The sequence below is a fragment of the Botrytis cinerea genome, chromosome 7 (genome assembly GCF_000143535.2).
Source record: "Botrytis cinerea B05.10 chromosome 7, complete sequence".
NCBI classification, from domain to species: domain Eukaryota; kingdom Fungi; phylum Ascomycota; class Leotiomycetes; order Helotiales; family Sclerotiniaceae; genus Botrytis; species Botrytis cinerea.
Window position 1 is genome coordinate 2,050,085 of NC_037316.1, and position 17,832 is coordinate 2,067,916.

Genomic DNA, 17,832 nt, shown 5'->3' on the forward strand with positions numbered 1-17,832 from the left:
AAGCGCAGTCAAGCGCAGTCAAGCGCAGTCAAGCGCAATTCCTAAAAATAAGCTTATTCTCGGAACCTCTTCGGCACCCCAATGTGGTAAGACGTATGCATGCAAGCCAGCACTTCCCGCTGTATTCTGTCTCGTTAATCAAGATCGGTTAGTTGTTCCGAGACATATGCAGGTCATGCTCGATGCGTGCCATGTTGATTCATCTTGATCTCGACGGGTAATGTTGCATGTCTTTACCCTCGGGGCTTGCTTGTTTGCATCCCTTACGGCAAAATCAAGCCAGTAATGCTTGTTCCACTCGATTTTCGACAAGTAACCTTTTCCGTATTTCCTATGTTTGCGTTCATGCTCTTGCTTCACTGCTGGTGGAATAATCCGAAAATTTCACAAATCTCTCCACCCTCAAAAGTCATGGACTCTTTTACACAATAATATGCCAAAATCTTCAACTTACTAGCTAGTCAAGTATCTTTTTTGCATTTCGAACCATTTCGCTTTACAGATCCCACGATGTCTTTGAGTCTTTCTTCCGGCCCTGTCAAGCTCGACACCAGTGGCAATGGCGACGGACTTCAGCATTATGATCAAGTTTGTGCCATCTCTCAAGCTGCTATCAACAGAGGCTTTGTAAAGCTTTTCGAAAAGCAGCCGCTTGCAGCACGGTCAATTCACTGGAGCAATGAAGATGTTTTTGATGGACAGTTGGTGGCTACAATGCTGCCCCCTCAAATAGGTAAAAGAAAATTTCAAAAGTCATTGCTAGTCAATGAATCAGCGCTATAATGCAGCCAATGAGTTTGTCGAGTACTGATTTTATGATTGTGCAGAGCTTGATGTAGAATCTGGCGATAGCTCCAAATTTATGCTCCAACTTCGCTTTGATCAGGGGAGAATTTTCCTTGGCCAAAATACCTATCAGACTATTGATGGCTGGGTGATTGCTTTCACACCACTTTCCTTCGCAGATTGTCTAAATGCAACAAGCGGAGATCTTACTGCGGCGGCGAATGTGGAAGATACGGAAGACAGTGTGGTCTTTAAATCCGACACGCCAACAAAGCTATGTCCTGGAGAATACTCAATCCATCGCTTGTTTGCTGCTATTGCTGGTGAGAGCTTATGAAAGGAATCGCGGAAGCTAAAATTAATTCATTTTGATATAGATCTCTCATGGGGCAGCATCATATGGGAGCGCTCATACATGATGCAACCCAGTAGGCAAAAACTCTCTCTTGAACAATGGGCCAAAGACCCCGCAAACAACGCTCTTTACAACGAGGTCCAGCAATGTTTGAGGGAGTGGACCTTGGAGAACAAACTTGCCTCTTGTTTTACACAAGGGATGTTGTTGAAAGTGCCCAAAGCAAAAGGTTAGTCTACTAGCAATAATTGTTGCTGTCACTAACTCCTCTGAAGCTAGTAGTGGGAAGGTGACATTCGGTAAGTCTCTTTTGAGCGCCTCCCAATATTGCCATTTTGACTTTGAATCAAGCTGCGAGGGCATTACGATTGCAGAATTACCCATACATAGATGAAGAGAGACAAATACAATTATCAAGTAGCAAGCAAGCTATGAAGGGTATAAATGGAAGCCCTTATAATTGTCTCTGCTTTTGTGAAGTGGTGGGAAGCAGAGTTGACCTTCCCACAACCAAATTCCTACCATTTACTGTAAGATAATGACCTGAAGACTTTGGTCGGTCGATTCTGGAGACAAAATTGACTTTTTTTTTGTTCAATAGATCCTGCAGCTAACTTTCTGATACAGGGGAACTTAGCAGGGCCTGGCAAAGGCACAAGTGGTGAGTATCTGGGAACTTTCATACTCGACCGCCGCCTTGTTTCCGGAGGAACCCAGTTGTTATCGCCACTACAAGATCTTTGTCTTGCAATGCAGACGATACCGTTCGGACCCGAGGCAAGAATTGGTGGAAATTATCTAGCTTCCGGCCGACGACTTCGCGTCGTTGGTAACACGGCAGATTTGACGGCTGGCAAACCGTATCGTTGGGAACAGGTAAAGGATAATACGGGGGCGAGCACCCGTTATTTAGCGAATATTTCAGGAAGAAAGACTAGAACAACATCTATGGCGAAAATAACGATAGAAGCTGGACCGCAAATGGCCGCTTTAACGGTAAGAGGCGAATATGGCTATACCTGTCGGAGCGAATACTCGAGGTATGTAGGACACCAATTCTCCTTCGAGTAGGGACTGACCAAGCAAAGCCTTGTTATTAGTGACATCGCTTCCTGGACATTCACTATTAGTGTCAGCGGCTCTCAGGATATGGTGGGTAACCTCGCAGTCTTAAATAACCCCAAAGCTATTTTGGGGGGATGCACAATAGAGAAAGACCCATACACTGGACTTGATATAATCATACCCAATGACTTCTCTGCTAATCTTACTGGAACCCCATCAGATCCAAGATGGGTTCTGATACGGTCGGCCATGAGAGTCAACATTGGAAGAGCTTTATCCAAACTCGCTACCGATTTGAAATTTCTTCAAGGAATCAATAAGCTCACGTATGGAGGGAATGGCGAATTCACATTCGGACCCACCATGCTCAACGAAGATCTGAGTGCATTTGCAACTATCAACTTCTCGTAAGTGCAACAAACCCCCCTGATAGCTAAATCTATCATTGACATGTCGAAAATTACGCAGTCCAAAAGAAAGCCGAGTTGATTGGCCTTCCTTGGAAACGAAGGGCGCTGGAGACAACGTTGTCATAGAAAAATATACCTCCGACACCTCTGTGACAGACCTGCACCCGCGTCTAAATTGGACTTCTCTCGTGAATGTCTATGACTCCGCCGCGCAAACCATTGATCTCACCTTGACTGCTTCGAACAGCTCTAATGACGGAATAGCTTTTAAGTCCATTTCCGTCATCTGCCTTAAAATGAAAGGACTGGAAGGTAAAATGTTGTTTGACACGGGACTGGAGCATTGGAACGTTGAGGACTCCAGCGTTCAGTCTGTCAAGCCTTGGTCAATTACGACTGAAAAGATAACCCAAGCCCTCGATTTGAGTGCAAGTGTTGTCAATGCTGGACTCCAATTAAAAGTTTTCCCTGCTGTCCTCGGTACTTTACATGATGGCACGGATTTGCCATCCAAATTTATAGTGCCTTCAAAGGGCTCTTTCACATTGAAATTGAAGGGACCAGTTTACACGAAATCGGATGCCGGCCTTTATATCGTGCAACTAGATGAAGTTTGGACAGGTATCAGGGCAATCAAACCACTGGAAGGACGCGCGAGCACGTTTTTGGTGTTGGAATTGAAAGCGGATAGCCAAAATCCAACTCCCTATACTGTCACTCAAGCAGAGGCTGACGAGAAACGAGGAGTCTCACACGCTTGATCACTCCTAGGGCAATTTAGGGAATTTGCTTCATAGATTGAGTCTGACTCAATTCCTGACTTTGATTTCTATGCTTTCCTTGGATATTTTGTTTCATTTTGATATTGTTTGGTCATAGTTTCCAATGACTAGGTTGTACTTTTGGCATGAAATACCTTGAATTATCGGTTGTTGTAAATACGACGAAATGATTCCTAGATGTCTTGCAACATGCTAGCTTAAATTGTCTCTTTTTGAGCAGTAAAATCTAACCTTTACAATGCTTTCTGATAGATCTTCAAATTACTAGCAATCACATAGCACAACATGATCGTAAACGAGTGCTCATGCACATATTACTTTTTGCCGTCACTTCGCTTCTGTAGGACCTCCCATACTGTCACCTCTTACAAGTCAGCTTTTATTTGAAGACAGGAAGACTCAGTTCCGAAATCCAAATTGGTGTAAAGCGGGGAAATAGTCTGAGTACAAGCATCGATTGTCGGTTGAACAAGGTACCAAGACGCAAACTTGTGAACATTCCATGTCAATGCGTGGCTGTCGTATCCTTTCTACCCCTGCGCGCTTCATTTGGTGACATGCAGAAAGATAGTCATGATGTGCATCATTTGTCCAAACTCGTTTCAACGGGCATCTACACTCCGCTATAAACGGCCCATTTTCAGGTAAATCATGCAGTCATCGCGGTTGTACTCGGCAACAAGAAACAAGGGCTGGATCCCTCGACTAAAAGAACTACTTGCATTAGCATTACGTATCTGTGACATTGCATGAGGCCAAGTACAAAAAGGAAGCTGATTCAATTTATTTGCAATCTGTGGTTACAATCACTAGTTGCGTGATGTGTCAATCATTACACCATACTTGTTTTTCTTCCACGAGTAATATCTTATCATATTTCTTAGGTGAGATAAACTCAAAGTCCCTTGAAACAAGACTAGCATAAGTTAAAGCTCATTGAACTTTTTGTTCCATGGTTTCTTGTTCAGCTTTCCAACTTTTCGTACGTTAATCCACCATATCCAAAATAACAGACGTCTAGAAGAACAGTGAATATCAGTACATTGCAGGCACTCTAGGTTGAAGTATATCTCAATTGATATATATAATATAGAGATGTCTCAGGGAGTCACAATTTCAACAACGCTGAACGAGGTGGAGTCCATTAGCCCTGATGCGTGAGTCCTTGTTCCAATGGAAAATTATCTTTCTTTGTCTCTTTATTTGTTTCTGATCTCTCATTTCCATTGTCGTTCTTCAATCTTGATGGACCTCCGATTCATTACATGCCAAAACTTCTGGCTAACGAACCCTCTCAGAGCTCTTTGGGTGCAAAGTATGTTTCCTGCAAAATTCCACGGAAATCTATGATTTTGTCGTATCATAAATCGACGTAACATGGCTAATAAACCTAGATTGGGAGGCAAAAAAGTGGTCTGATGTTGACACAAATGGTGTTTCGTGAGTTTGTTTATTTGGTGATATACCCTTCTGAAACTTTCATCTCAATTTTGTGGCTTTGGGAGATGGTAGTGGAAGCTTTATTTCAATTCCAGAGTCGAAATTTTGTGACCTATCTGGAGCATCTTCCCCTTTAATTCTTATCACATCTCGCTTTCCATGCTGATTATTTTGTGTTACTAGTGGGGGTATCTTTATTGATGGTAAGAAAACAATCCTGTCAACACTACGTACTCGTAGCTCGTAAGGTTTAACGAACTTAGATCCTGTGATTTTGTCTCTACCAAATGGAAAGGTTCATGCATTTGCCACGTAAGTTTCTTTACTTTAAAAAAATGTTATTAAAAAGAAATCGATCCTGACTTTGATAGCGGTACCGATTACAATCTGAATCACAAATGGTACAGTCAATCAACAGGATGGTCAAGTTGGGTCTCCACCGGAAGACAGACTTTTTCTCCTCCTGTTGTCACACATTATGGCGCTGCCACTGCCAATACATTCGCTGTCTTAATTTTGGGATTAGATCATCTCCCGTACGGAGGGATTAGTACTTCTGAGTATGTTCTCCGTTTTCATCCACCAAATATAGAGGATTCAATTTGAAACTAAAATTTATGACAGTACCGCTTTCACCTGGACAGCTATTGGTGACGGGGCTAAGAAGTTGTGAGTAACTCTCTAGACATTACGGCTTCCAGATGAAATTATTAACGTAAAAAAGACGACATAACTCTCTAGTAGCCTTAGATCGAAGCTACGACCAATCCATGTCCATTGTCGGCGTTGAGCTTACTACAGGACAGCTTTTCCACACATGGACTAACGTAGGTACCTGGGCGACCACTTGGGAAACGTGGACTGGAGTTAGCTATTGCTTGAGTAAACCCACTATTGTGTGTTCCAAAGCATCATGTATCGATATCTTCGTGTTTGCAGCAGATCGCGGTTTATGGCAATTACCCCACCGACCTGGCACTGGGTGGGGAACTTGGAAGAATCTTTACGGCTTATATTTATACGATGTGAGTCTCCTCAACTGTAGTGAGAGATACAAACTCATAATGAATGAAGCCTACCTCTATCTCGGTATCTCCTGGCCGAGTTGATGTCTTTGGAATCGGTAGTGATGGGAAAATTTATCAAAATACTTCGACTGCGAGTGGGAATGAGGTTGCAATTTTTACACAGAAATGCATCGGTGCCCCTTCTGGTTCATCTCCGAAGGCACAAGTCACATCACCTGGTGTGTTTTCGGTGACTACTAGGAAATCAAAGGGTGTTTACCAACAGATTGTGCAAGTAACTATGAGCCATCTTGGAACTTTCTTACTGACTTTTATAGTTACGAGTCTTCTACCGGCGTATGGGTACCCCAAGGTGGCGTGACGGAAATAACCCCATCTAATTGAAGGGATCATGACCGATATCAGGATGAGAAGCGAATCATGTGACATGACACTAGATCCAGAAGCGTCGAACGATACTAAAATGTCTCACGGTGGTTTCATGATGGCTTTATGTGATTGTCAGCAATCGATTTTTAATGAACACTCTTTCTAAGAACTTGAACTACTGTAGTGTTTGAAAATTGGCTCTCGGCAATAGGTCAGAGCAGGTATAAGCTTTTAGAAAAATCAGAGATAGCCTAGCGTTTTCCTACATCCCATGATTGTCTCATAGACCTCCTTGAGAAGCTCTTGCGTGAATTTTCCATCGAACTGTCCCAAATCCTATTCGATGTACTTCCCTTTGGATACACATGTATTCAAAGCATCAAGGACAAATCTTTCATACGTGGTCATTTCTCGCCACTGTAAATTGTTTACTTAATGAGAATCTTCACCACCAACTGCAAAACAAAGAAAGCGCCAATATTTATACATCTATCCATCTAATGAATAACACCGTGACATATGATACGACAATATATAAACATGAATTAAGGCAAAAATCAAATTCAGCCCATACCAAACAATTCTATCATGCTAATCCATTCCATGAAATCCAAAGGAACTTGCCTACCCAGAGTCATCGACGCCATAAAGATTATCCGCAACCCACCTGCTTCCATCCTGTCAAAAGCCATACCATACCTGGATATTCAAAGCGCCGCCAACAACACAATTTCCGTCCAAACAAAATATGTCCTTGATTGACTATTTTGGAGATGACAGAGATTTCTTTTTCTTTTCTAACTCAAGAGATGAATCTTCTCGTAGACTTAAACGACTTGTGTCTGCGCCCCCTAAATCTTCTTCGCAGACCCATCCCATATCAAACGCGTATTGTAATACGTCTCCCGCACAGCCCAGTCCTAGTTCTTCTTCCTCTTCCCCCTCATCTCCACATTCTTCTTTGTCATCACTTGCAACATTTCCAGGTACCCAATCTGGATCTAAAAGCCACCTCAACTCCTCCGTCTCCTTTACCCATGCCTGTCTCCCCTTTTTCCCCCTGCCTCCCTTTGGCGCTACCTCTGTCAGATACTCCATCAAGAAGTACAACCACAACACATTACTATACGGCATGTATTCCTCCCAGGAATGTTTCTTTTGTTTGATAGCATCTCGTATAGCCTTTGAAGGTGTGTTAGCGTTAGTATTTGAGAGGCCGCCTGAAAAAAGATAGGCTCGCATCCGACGGTAGGTATCGAATTGAATTCCGGCAATGCTGGACGGTTCAAAAGAAGAGAAGACAGCAGTGTCGGATTCAAGGTTGTAGAAAACTGTTTCGGGGGCTGGAGAAGGATTTGACGTGGAGGAAACGGGATAAATGGTGGCGCGGGATAAGCCATAGTCGAGGATTGTTATTTCGAGACCTGAGTTACCAAATTTGTGGGGAGATGGTGGATTTTGGGGCTTGGTCTTTGATCTTGATTTTGGATTCGCTTTAGGAGCATCCGACGGAGGTATGCGTTCGAGGATACAGATATTGTTTTCGTGAAGATCACGGTGTTCAAATTCATGTTCTATTTCTGCTCTTGCGAGAGCGATGACGACACCGAGGAATATGTCCCATAGCTGGTCGACATTTTTTATTGGGTATTTCTCCAAAACATGTCCTGCGTCACCAAGTTCGATAGCTAGGAAAACCGCATGTTTGGAAATTTTGTTTGGATGTGGAAAATATGATTCTCCACCAGCATCCAAGTACCCTTCGTATGCTGTTACAAACGCTGCTGGTGGTTTACCTTCTACTATGTGGGCGTCTTTGAAATTCACAAACCCGGGGATTTCTGTAAGTGCATTCATAAGACGCATCTCAGATACGACAGTGTCGACCTTGATTGCGGTATCCGACTTCTTTGATGTAGGATCTGTAGGAACCTTGAGGCGTAGAAGTTTAAGAATTGAGGACCCGACTGGGTTTGTTATGCGAAATACTTCTGCATATGATGCTTCGGCAATTTTCTGAATACTCGAGCCTGGTGCCAGAACGTCGTCCCAGTTTTTGGTAGCCAGAGGGTAGCCATTATCTTTCTCGTAGGCGGCCAAAAGAGGCAATAGAGAGGCTGCGAGGCGTGGATTAATTGGGAGTGGCGTGGGAGAGAGGGAAACGGGTGTCTGAGGAATTGGGATTTCGATTTTAGGTTCAATCGCTGCTAAAGATTTCTCTAAGCAGGTAATAGTTTCGATAGTACTGTCCAGAATTGTCTCGTCTAAGATTCTGGGAGCGTCTTTAGAAGAAGAGTCTTGACGAATGTTCTCGAGGTCAAGAGGCTTGTTAAGATTATCGACATGGCTTTCTAAACTCGTCTTCTCAAGAAGCACGGCTACCTCGTCGGTACTTTCTTTAAGCGTTGTGTTTTCCAAAAGATCCGTGACCTCTGTAAGATCTCTCTGTGGATATTGCGATTTGAGTATTGTAGTGGAATCTTTAGTTACCGAAGCAACTGATTGAGGCGTGGATCCAAAAATGGCTACAGCTGCCGCACTTGCAGCAGGACGCTTCTTTCCATATTTTCGCGTCATGACACTATTCAGAGTTAGTCATTGTTCGTTATTGCTCACACCACAGAGAGATGTGTGTAAAATGTGGGCGGGTACTAAGACGATGAGAATAGAAGTTCATGATTTGAAACTTAAACTTCAGTAAGTCTCTCATAGCTGTATGATACTTGAACATCAAGCAAAAGTCCTCACATCGACCAATACATCTTACAGCTTCATGAAATATAGAAGACCTCAAGAAACCACACTGACACCATCATTGAATGTTGTTATATTGCGAGGTTCCTTGAGTAGTTTGCTCGTGGCTTTGGGTGGAAAAGTACCCAGATCCCAGCTAGGAGTATGCACTTACAATTTAGTGACTGATCCAGCAGTCGTTTATTTTGTAGTTATGATTTCAGATATGGATACTTCATATACGTGCTTGGAAGTAACAAGAGCGATATCTGTCTGAGTAGACATAGTTTGTGTAAAACTTCATATTACCATATTCGGTAATGGGTAAACTTCGGAATGTTGGTTGTCCAAGAGACAAACAAAAGGGCGGTCAAAGTTTGCCATGCGGCAGAATAACACTACATCACATTAACCTTGATACAGTTAGCATGGATATCGGAAGTAATTTACCCACAATCTCAAGCTTCGAAACGAAAGCTCCAGCTCACCATCAATTCAAGATCAATTTCACCAACAATGGCGGCATTATTGAATGGTCTCTTCGGAAGCTCCGAGCCATCTGCAGCTCCTGTTCAAGCTGGAGATTCTGGTAAATTTCTACTCAATGCTTCGTCGTTCGTAACATGCACTAAATTTATCTATCAACAGATTTCGCCGACTTCGCTGGAGCTCCAGATCCAACTCCAGCGTTCTCCGCAATCCCTTCGGCGGCTGACTACACTGGACCAGTAGCAACTCCTACTGGTGCTGCAGTTCCCTACACCAAATGGTACAATGTTCATGAGCGACATTCTCTGAGCGAGTTTAAGCAAGAAGGTATCATTTTAGGATTGTTGATTATCATTGTTTCTATCCACTTGTTCGGAACAGGCGCAAACCGCAAGAAGGCGAAAAAATGGATGAGCGCACACGCACCAGTTCTGCGCAAGGAATTTGCATTGGTTGGGTTCGGTGGCCGCGCTCCAACAACTCAGGAAATCGAAGACCAAGAAACCGCAAAGTCAATGGCTAGGCAACTCGAATTGCCCGAAGATATGTTGAAGGAGAAATCCCCACAAGACTACGCAACCTACGCGACTGGTCGTCAAAATATCGCATTTCTTGACGTCAACATCAAACTTCTCAAGCGTTACAATCCTTTCGCACTCGCTGTTGAGTACGCCTTCAGTCTCTTCTTTGACACCATTGCAACACCTGTTGAGCGCATGGAAGCTATACTTTATCCATTCGATGGCAGAGAGAACCTTACCGTTCCTGGCCAAGCTCCCGGCGCACATGAATTGCGCAAAGATAATAAGAGCACCTATGACAACTTCGTTTGGGCTATTGTAAACAAGGAGACAATGAAATCACTTCGTGATGACAGATATGACGTCTCCATCACTGGTACTAAGGATAGTCCTAAGCTTCCAAACTGGGCTACCGTCATGAGCGAGAGCGCTGAGGTTACCGACTTCTTACTTACTCCTGCATTAATTGAAGCAGTCGAATTAGCCGGAGATCTACTTGAGCATCTCATTATTACTGATCAACCAATCGATCAACCTTTGAAGTAAGTACCCCACATTTTACATTCTGGAAACGTCAATTTACTTACAATTTCCACAGACTTGATGATACTGTTCCAAAGAAACGCATCTATCTATCCATGAAACTTCCTTCCGGTGACGATTACTCCCGAGTTCTTCCTCTCTTTGAGCACTTTATCAGAATCACGGATCAACTTGCATCTGGCGCTCATTTCCGACCGGAAGTTATGCGTAAAGTGCGCATGACCCGTGAAGATACAATCAAGAGACTTCAAAAAGCGGATGAAGAAGAGAAAGCCGAGGAACGTGCATTAGAACGTGAAAAGGCCAAGAAATTGAAGAGAGATCTTGAACTGAAGGGTCTTGACGCCAAAGCACAAAAGAAATACCTTGAAAAGGAAAAGGAAAAGGAGATGAGAAAGGCTCAAAAGAAACAAACTCAACGAGGATGATCTTGTCTATAACATGATTTATATATTACGTGAAATGTATACAGGTTTGGCAAAATCGTGGATTTGGGCACGGGATCGGCGGCGGCGGGGGGGCGTGGAACGGGGGCAGGTGAATGATTTGTATGATATCAAGTGTAAAGAACGACTTATATACATCTACTATTTATTCCCTCGAAATTAATGAGTAAATTTATTATCATTTCATAATTTCAACTCAAATCTTGCGTGAGCATGCAATCACCTTGCAGTTTGTGGGACCGGAAGCTCAATGCTTATATAATGAATTTTGCTATGTAATCGGATGTTCCAACGACATCAGACTAACTAATCCTACAATTATCATGCATTCCTGGCCCCCCATCCGATGGATTCCTTGCATTTTATATCAACCTGAACTTGAATTCTGAGTTCTTGAGGTTCTTCTAAAGGATTTCAATACTAGTGCAGACTTCTTCGAATGCTGTATGCTGAATGTCCGAATGCGATTTGGAGTATAGAAGCTTGACTGAGATGACGGTGCACGAAGATTGGCATTCAGCTCTCGAAAAGGAAGGTCATTGTTGATTGTCGAATATCTGAAATGAAGCTGATGATTCCATTGTATTATTCGCGATCCTATAGAATGTTGTATGCCGAAAGTCTAGTCTGAGGTGGAGTCGATTATTTCAGGACAATTTGAGGCTGCTTCGAAAGCTGAAAATTGACTGCTTGATGTGCAGCGGATGATTTCAGGGTACAGTGTGAGGCTCCATATCTCTCATGAGAGAAACAACTTTTATCTCTTGGCAAATCTCGTTGTCTTCTCCCACAACTCCTTGACTACAATTCCCACCGGTCTCTCTCTTAACATCCGAGCCTTGTAATAAATTCCTGGAGTCTCAAGCCCAGACTCCTTCAAAATTTCCCATACACGAAGCTTTTCTCTCTTTGTCTGGACCAATAGCCGCAGATACGGGTCCAATACTGCGGGATCTGCAGCTGCAGATGCTTTGACTAATCCTACGCATACTCTAATCCATTGTGTTATTCTTTCCGTATCGAGTGTTGCTTCATGCTGGCGAAACTCAATCGTACGCTTGGTACTTCCGACGTTCTGACTCGGTTGTAGATTGACGAAGTTGTAGGCACCGCTCTGCATGCAGATAGTGTCGAGGAATTCACGCACTGTGGGAGGTGTTCTGGTTAAAATCCAATCGAGTACCTCTCCTTCTGGGTCTTTGAGCGATTTTTCTCCAATCTCGCGTCCCAAGTTAGAACAGCGATGGAAGCTTTGACAGAATGGATTGTTTCTGCGATGGGGAGGGTGAATGGTCTCGATCCATTTCTCTGTAGTCCAGATAATGCTCCACAAATTTCTTAAAGTTTCGCCGTCGAATGCATCAACTCCGTTACCAACATGAACATGCAATCCCATCGATTCATTTGTAATGACTTTATAGGTGGAAGCGATGATCTCCCAAACTCTCTTAACATCGTTTAGCGCTTCCTCGCTGTAATAATAAACTGGAGATTTGATTTCGAGCTTGTGGTAGTCATAGATAGACTCATCTGGGAGGTCAATACTGATGTCAGTCCCAATGATCCACTTGCTGGTCATTTCATTAGTATATCCAGTTTTCTGGTATTCTGCATCCTCCATATGTATAGCTGGAAATCCAGCGCAGCTGAGGGTTTGTGCAATATTTTCATACACACAAAGACGGCCCTCCAGTCTATATATGCGTTCTGCGACGGAACTCTCGCCAAAGTTCGCTGGTCTTGGATCATGTTTCAATGGAGCTGAGTTGGCAGGACGACCTACTCCATAGACTCGACGAAGATCTTTTGGTGTTGGGTTTTCGCATATGTCCCTTAAAGTACCAACAGCAATCTCCAATTCCACACCGAAGGTTAAGCGTGGTGATTTACCAGTTGATCCTGGTTTCGGATATGTGTTGCTTAATTTTACGTGCGAGATGTCGAGAGTCTCGGCTTCAGCGTGCGACTCGAAGTCGACCTCCACCATGTGAGTTTTTGGGTTTCTCTTGGTGTTTGAATCCATATTGACAAGCTATGGCTTCCTTCCACAGCTATCTGCGTTGTATTTTCACTGCAAAATATCTCTGAGCCAACTGGGCTTAAGAGATTGGTCCAAGTGGATATGGAGGAATAATTATCGAGATATGATATGATTCTTTGAAAATCGATTATGATATCGCGAGGTCGTGGTGGTACTTGATTTCCAGAGTTTCCTTGGTAAAAAAAAAAAGTTGAGATCTTTGTCTGGGTCTTTCGACGTTAATTATCTTTTGGTAAACTGAAATCTGCAGTTGCTTGAAATCTTCATTTCATGTCTTGTACCCAAGAAAAGAAATTTAATCTGTTGATGGAAGCTAGTGGTTTGTATTTTTGACATCGGCAGGGCGACCACCATCTCGGTGCCTTGCGGCCTCGAGGACGTATGAATTGTTCACATCTCGAGGAGACTGTCACAAGTTTTGTCTCTGGATTGGACCGCATACTTTCAAATAATAAGAAGTTCTCATCATTATTTACATATGGAATGTTAGTTTCTATTAATGAAACCCCCTTTCAGGGGCTCGGCTGGTGTTGATTGTGGTATCTTTCTTGTTTCCCTTTATTTTGGGGATATTTCCATTTGAATTTTCTTCTCAGATGGCTGATTCCCTATCCATCAAGTGGGTTGTGTAAACAGTATTTATAAAAATCCTCATCAAAGAATGTTGTTCAACTTTATTTCGGTGTTGCATCTGTTCATCAAGGGAAATTGATATTCGCTTCGCCTCAAGAATTCAAAGGTCCTAGAATGGTGGAGTATCTCTTGTGCGAGTCTTCCAGCATTGTTTTGGGAAAGATCTTGGTAGTGACAACTTTGCAGCAAGTCGTTCGTCACTGAGCTCAACGTATTTTCTGCTTGGATATAGTTGAAGAAGCTGAATATTCTGTGGATAGTGTCGAAAATATCCTGTAAAGCATGCGAAAGCGAATGGGGGGCTCAACCCAAAGATATCCATAAGCTCACTCCTTGCAACCTAGATATTGGTAATGGGCGTTGGATTATGCTCATTATGAGAATGTCTCAAATTGCATTTGCAACGATGTGAAAACTCATACAATCGTTGGAACTGATCGAAGTCAGCATAAGACTCATGTTAAGGAGAGCGGTGCAATTACCTACCCTGATATGCTTATCCTGAGAGTCGTCGGTGATCTCAACTTGAACAACCATTGACGACTTATAGTCCTGATTGTTTTAAATATAACAGTCATTTTCGCTCACTGCTTTGGAGGAAGTATCAATCCTCGTTGTCCTCCAGTCGAACGTTGTGTGTTAGCGAGGTTTTAGATGACGAAATAATCATTCTTAACGTTGGTTGACGCTCAATTGATATCGAAAAAAGTTAGTTTTCAACATTAAGACAAACGCCTTTTCGAATTAGTATATGATGCAACGGTTGTGTGAGCAGTTTCTTACCAATTTCGATCGTATAACCTCTCGACTAGGATAAACTTTTAATGCCATTTAGAAGACCTTAGTAATCGAAGATGAACTGTGCTATAACCCAAAGCTAATATTTCGAGTAATGTCTACCAGAGCGGTTTCTAAGGTATGTATGCCAAGGATGACACCAGCGGGCAGCACAAAATGTGCCAATGCACCGTTCGAATCATGTAAAGCCTTTTATTGCACCCTGAAAAACTTCAAGATCGTCGCATACAGCCAAAATGTACCATGTTTTTTTCGATGCACACGAGTTGATATCGTGAGGCTTGGCTTTTATCGTTTGAGGTTGCTCTAAGATCTGAGGCAGGTTAGTATTCTACTTCAATACCTCGATTCTTGAAACCACTCACATTGGGTAAATCCATAGCTGTGTTGATGAGTAATGACCAAAAAAGTCGGCTCTGAAGATGAAGTCATAATCGACCTCACTTATCGATCCCCATTCAATCATATTTCAAGCTCGAAATGGTGCCATGGTAAATGAGGCTGTCACTCTCTGCCTTTGTTCCAGAAATCTCTGAGAGTCATTTGAAAGCTAGAGACAGCGTGTTTCAGAGCGATCCTATTTTCAAAATTTGTGAGCCCAGGCTCTAGTCTCTTAACAATTCTCCAGAGTGAGCGGTGTTCTACGATTCTTCCGAACTCCACAATTTGGTTTGCCACTTTCGCGGAGGCGCCAAAAACTATCGAGACTAGATCGATAGCAGCGATGAAATCACCAAAGGCTACTCCCAACTCAGTTGACATACTGATAGGCTTTGGAAAGGTTGATAGAAACCCGACGATTTTAGATTTAAAAATTATTCTGGGTTGAAAAGAGTTTTAAGAACATAATGTATTTTAGACATTGCATACTTAGTGAGGCTCGCGAAATATTGAAGTGCAGAATATTGGGGTATTGTAGATATTGCAGATGGATCTTCGGGAACAAATTTGTAGATATTTGTGGGAAAAAGTTAAAGATCAAGGGAAGTTGAATATAATTTGTGTGCTCGGTAACCAGGCAGGCAGGCGGTGGGAGGAAAGTGGCAGTTCTCTGAGCTCGAGATTGTTCTAGGAAGACTCATGGGATTATTAAATTGCTTGAATAATTTAATTGTGAATCACCTGGACTTTGAAAGACTAATAACTGAGCAAGAAAACTAGAGCTTCTTTATGCTTCTAGAGTATGCGTTTTGTTCTTTCTTTACATACTTCACGATTTACAAAGATTGTCCTTAGTGGCTCAGCACATTGTTGGATGCAGAATTTGGTCAAAGAGTGGAAATCAATCTTGTCGACATGGGTACAACATGTTACTCTGATTCTCCTTGGTACTATAGGAGAACATAGATTGATAAGCTCAAAATTCAGACATCGATTATAGGAGTAGATTTATAAGGATTTCGATTTCAGTATGAATCTGTAAGCCCCACCTGCTTCTACATCGTAAGCGACATATCCACTCTACCCCCCTTTCTCACTTCAATGATGTCTGCTAAACGCTCCACGACTACCCCAGCGTCCTCCAAGTCCATTAGACCCTCCTGCATGATGGATCTTCGACCCATGATGAAGCGAAAAACTTCGTTGCCTTCGGTATGCCAAATTGCCATTATGTAAAGGGTGGTGCGGAGATTGATGTAGTAGGTGTCTGTCAAGTGGCATGGGTACAATGGTTCTGTGTATGTATGGTTCGACAAAAATCGGCATTCTGGTTGTGCCGAGATTGGAGCTGTAGGTGGGTGGGAGTATACTGTGGAAAAGGAGAGGAGTGTTAGTAAGTAGTTTGTGGTGAATAGGGAGTTGAAGAGGGATATATGAACCGATTCGTCACAAAGTAGCTTACTCGATGACTCGGGGTGGAACAAAAGGACGTGAGTGGAGCGGAGGAGATCCACTGGCCATGCCAAAGCAACACATTTTGGAAGAGGATAAGTGCTTTGATAGTTGGGAAGTTAAGATTAAAGGAAGAATGCGAACTACTGGCTATATGAGTCAAGTACGCTTTCTGGGATGTTCAGATCAATTTGGACTCCTGGGCCGCTTAAGGAATCACTGTGAATGAATATTTACCCTGTTACACGGTGTGCCCATTGTGGTACAAAGTACTCGGTGGAGTGGTACTTGTGTCTTCTATGTCACATTTTGACAATAATGGCGGCTCTCCGGAGAGACATTTTGTAGACATTTGATAGACTTTTTGACCCACTCTACTTGCACCTCGTGTTATAACTCATGAGCATGAAGCTACTTGCTAATTTGGGCGTTCGCTAGAAACGCAACCATCTTCACACGAGTAGAAGCGGGGTATAGGATGTATCACTCACTAACCACTAGAAACATAGGATTCGTGTTTCTGTTCAAGATTTTTATGAATCTCTGCTGCCACGTTTGTAAAGATTCTTTTAAAGTTAACAAAAGCTCATTGTAGTCAATGAACTGCGGGGCACTCGATTTGATCTGAATTCTACATCCACTTCGGTGTCATCCTCACAAAAATCGGATTGACATCGAGGACTCTCTGATGACTAGACAGTCATTCTGTCTCAAAACCTGCTATAGCAGATTATATAGAGTTTCTTTGTGTATGCCTGGATGAGAAGTAGATTTTGTACACATCTCTATTGATACATGCCGAGTTTCTCCGAACCCCGCAGCTTATGCAGTTCCTCTCGTAAAGATTTTTATTCCATGTTGACAACAGCTCCCAATTCCTTCAAAGTTGCAATGATCTTCTCTGCCTCCTCCTTTGGTACGCCCTCCTTCATCATCTTTGGCGCACTTTCGACGAACTTTTTGCTGTCCACCAAACTTAATCCCAACATGCTCTTGATCTCTTTGATAATCTTAGGTTTTGCCCCCGCATCAAATGAGGCCAACTTCAGGTTGAACAAGGTCTTCTCTTGTTGTACTGGTGCCGCATCTTCCTCTTCAACAGGTGCAGCGGCTTGGACAGGGCCAGCAGAAAATCCCCCCATTGGCATATCGGGAATATTTAGTCGTGACTGGAGAACAGGTTGATCAGTGACTGCGAAAAACTTCCTCGGGCGCATATATTCGCGAAGAATTTCCTTACCTTTAAGCTAGCAACTAAATCGGCTGTCTCTAATAAAGTCAATTGGCTGATTTGGTCCACAATCCCGGAGATCTTTGGGTTCGCTGACGCTGCCTCTGTTGATGCCCATCTCGCGGAAGGATTTCTTCTTTGTGCAAGGGAGGCTGTGGAAACGCGGAGGGATGAGGATGATCGGAGAGATCTTATGCAGCTGCGAGCTGCGGACTGGCAGGATAACGACATCGTGTGTGGGTATGGCAGGCGATATGATAGTACAATCTATAATAATTGTTGACGAGGACTTTGTAGACTTTCTGCATTGTGGAGCTAAATTTCTAGCG

At 43.0% G+C, this 17,832-nt stretch overlaps 7 protein-coding genes across 9 annotated transcripts; 3 read left to right on the forward strand and 4 right to left on the reverse strand.

Annotated features, from left to right (window-relative positions):
* Nucleotides 1–161: 161 nt before the first annotated feature.
* BCIN_07g05550 (hypothetical protein) lies at nucleotides 162–3,692 on the forward strand. The gene is made up of 8 exons (XM_024694152.1): nucleotides 162–733; nucleotides 828–1,109; nucleotides 1,164–1,370; nucleotides 1,417–1,440; nucleotides 1,493–1,671; nucleotides 1,769–2,181; nucleotides 2,230–2,613; nucleotides 2,675–3,692. The coding sequence occupies exons 1-8, from the start codon at nucleotides 511–513 to the stop codon at nucleotides 3,375–3,377; spliced, it is 2,415 nt and encodes an 804-aa protein (XP_024549941.1). The 5' UTR covers nucleotides 162–510; the 3' UTR covers nucleotides 3,378–3,692.
* A 504-nt stretch (nucleotides 3,693–4,196) lies between these two features.
* BCIN_07g05560 (hypothetical protein) lies at nucleotides 4,197–6,567 on the forward strand. 2 transcript variants are annotated; one of them, XM_024694153.1, is made up of 11 exons: nucleotides 4,197–4,282; nucleotides 4,420–4,555; nucleotides 4,697–4,713; nucleotides 4,793–4,838; nucleotides 5,022–5,041; nucleotides 5,102–5,150; nucleotides 5,210–5,398; nucleotides 5,463–5,507; nucleotides 5,563–5,863; nucleotides 5,913–6,134; nucleotides 6,184–6,567. In XM_024694153.1, exons 2-11 carry the CDS (start codon nucleotides 4,494–4,496, stop codon nucleotides 6,244–6,246), a joined length of 1,014 nt encoding a protein of 337 aa, XP_024549943.1. In that variant the 5' UTR covers nucleotides 4,197–4,282; nucleotides 4,420–4,493; the 3' UTR covers nucleotides 6,247–6,567. The 2 variants fall into 2 exon arrangements, with proteins under 2 accessions (XP_024549943.1, XP_024549942.1); XM_024694154.1 differs by having other exon boundaries at nucleotides 5,913–6,567.
* Nucleotides 6,568–6,691: 124 nt separating this feature from the next.
* Nucleotides 6,692–9,270, reverse strand: BCIN_07g05570 (hypothetical protein). The gene is made up of 2 exons (XM_024694155.1): nucleotides 9,144–9,270; nucleotides 6,692–8,816 (listed from the first exon to the last, which is right to left on the reverse strand). The coding sequence occupies exon 2, from the start codon at nucleotides 8,810–8,812 to the stop codon at nucleotides 6,998–7,000; it is 1,815 nt and encodes a 604-aa protein (XP_024549944.1). The 5' UTR covers nucleotides 8,813–8,816; nucleotides 9,144–9,270; the 3' UTR covers nucleotides 6,692–6,997.
* Nucleotides 9,271–9,398: 128 nt separating this feature from the next.
* Nucleotides 9,399–11,181, forward strand: BCIN_07g05580 (hypothetical protein). The gene is made up of 3 exons (XM_001552064.2): nucleotides 9,399–9,557; nucleotides 9,617–10,520; nucleotides 10,577–11,181. The coding sequence occupies exons 1-3, from the start codon at nucleotides 9,485–9,487 to the stop codon at nucleotides 10,947–10,949; spliced, it is 1,350 nt and encodes a 449-aa protein (XP_001552114.1). The 5' UTR covers nucleotides 9,399–9,484; the 3' UTR covers nucleotides 10,950–11,181.
* Nucleotides 11,182–11,251: 70 nt separating this feature from the next.
* On the reverse strand, nucleotides 11,252–13,357 carry BCIN_07g05590 (hypothetical protein). Its single transcript, XM_001552063.2, has one exon. It carries the CDS (start codon nucleotides 12,988–12,990, stop codon nucleotides 11,725–11,727), a length of 1,266 nt encoding a protein of 421 aa, XP_001552113.2. The 5' UTR covers nucleotides 12,991–13,357; the 3' UTR covers nucleotides 11,252–11,724.
* Nucleotides 13,358–15,630: 2,273 nt separating this feature from the next.
* On the reverse strand, nucleotides 15,631–16,600 carry BCIN_07g05600 (hypothetical protein). 2 transcript variants are annotated; one of them, XM_024694156.1, is made up of 2 exons: nucleotides 16,283–16,600; nucleotides 15,631–16,189 (listed from the first exon to the last, which is right to left on the reverse strand). In XM_024694156.1, the coding sequence occupies exons 1-2, from the start codon at nucleotides 16,354–16,356 to the stop codon at nucleotides 15,919–15,921; spliced, it is 345 nt and encodes a 114-aa protein (XP_024549946.1). In that variant the 5' UTR covers nucleotides 16,357–16,600; the 3' UTR covers nucleotides 15,631–15,918. The 2 variants fall into 2 exon arrangements, with proteins under 2 accessions (XP_024549946.1, XP_024549945.1); XM_024694157.1 differs by having other exon boundaries at nucleotides 16,260–16,600.
* Nucleotides 16,601–16,787: 187 nt separating this feature from the next.
* Nucleotides 16,788–17,827, reverse strand: Bcmnp1. The gene is made up of 2 exons (XM_001552060.2): nucleotides 17,513–17,827; nucleotides 16,788–17,441 (listed from the first exon to the last, which is right to left on the reverse strand). The coding sequence occupies exons 1-2, from the start codon at nucleotides 17,732–17,734 to the stop codon at nucleotides 17,121–17,123; spliced, it is 543 nt and encodes a 180-aa protein (XP_001552110.1). The 5' UTR covers nucleotides 17,735–17,827; the 3' UTR covers nucleotides 16,788–17,120.
* Between the last annotated feature and the right edge of the window lie 5 nt (nucleotides 17,828–17,832).

Excerpts from the sequence above, each read along its gene's own strand:
- BCIN_07g05550 (XM_024694152.1), top strand. The coding sequence starts at position 511 with ATGTCTTTGAGTCTTTCTTCCGGCCCTGTCAAGCTCGACACCAGTGGC. Across the intron at positions 1,110-1,163 it reads CTTGTTTGCTGCTATTGCTG|ATCTCTCATGGGGCAGCATC; the intron begins GTGAGAGCTTAT and ends ATTTTGATATAG. Across the intron at positions 1,672-1,768 it reads CCAAATTCCTACCATTTACT|GGGAACTTAGCAGGGCCTGG; the intron begins GTAAGATAATGA and ends TTTCTGATACAG.
- BCIN_07g05560 (XM_024694154.1), top strand. The coding sequence starts at position 4,494 with ATGTCTCAGGGAGTCACAATTTCAACAACGCTGAACGAGGTGGAGTCC. Across the intron at positions 5,042-5,101 it reads TGGGGGTATCTTTATTGATG|ATCCTGTGATTTTGTCTCTA; the intron begins GTAAGAAAACAA and ends TAACGAACTTAG. Across the intron at positions 5,864-5,912 it reads ACGGCTTATATTTATACGAT|CCTACCTCTATCTCGGTATC; the intron begins GTGAGTCTCCTC and ends TAATGAATGAAG.
- BCIN_07g05570 (XM_024694155.1), bottom strand. The coding sequence starts at position 8,812 with ATGACGCGAAAATATGGAAAGAAGCGTCCTGCTGCAAGTGCGGCAGCT.
- BCIN_07g05580 (XM_001552064.2), top strand. The coding sequence starts at position 9,485 with ATGGCGGCATTATTGAATGGTCTCTTCGGAAGCTCCGAGCCATCTGCA. Across the intron at positions 9,558-9,616 it reads TGTTCAAGCTGGAGATTCTG|ATTTCGCCGACTTCGCTGGA; the intron begins GTAAATTTCTAC and ends ATCTATCAACAG. Across the intron at positions 10,521-10,576 it reads CCAATCGATCAACCTTTGAA|ACTTGATGATACTGTTCCAA; the intron begins GTAAGTACCCCA and ends CAATTTCCACAG.
- BCIN_07g05590 (XM_001552063.2), bottom strand. The coding sequence starts at position 12,990 with ATGGATTCAAACACCAAGAGAAACCCAAAAACTCACATGGTGGAGGTC.
- BCIN_07g05600 (XM_024694156.1), bottom strand. The coding sequence starts at position 16,356 with ATGTGTTGCTTTGGCATGGCCAGTGGATCTCCTCCGCTCCACTCACGT. Across the intron at positions 16,190-16,282 it reads GTTCCACCCCGAGTCATCGA|TATACTCCCACCCACCTACA; the intron begins GTAAGCTACTTT and ends CCTTTTCCACAG.
- Bcmnp1 (XM_001552060.2), bottom strand. The coding sequence starts at position 17,734 with ATGTCGTTATCCTGCCAGTCCGCAGCTCGCAGCTGCATAAGATCTCTC. Across the intron at positions 17,442-17,512 it reads ATTTAGTTGCTAGCTTAAAG|TCACGACTAAATATTCCCGA; the intron begins GTAAGGAAATTC and ends CCTGTTCTCCAG.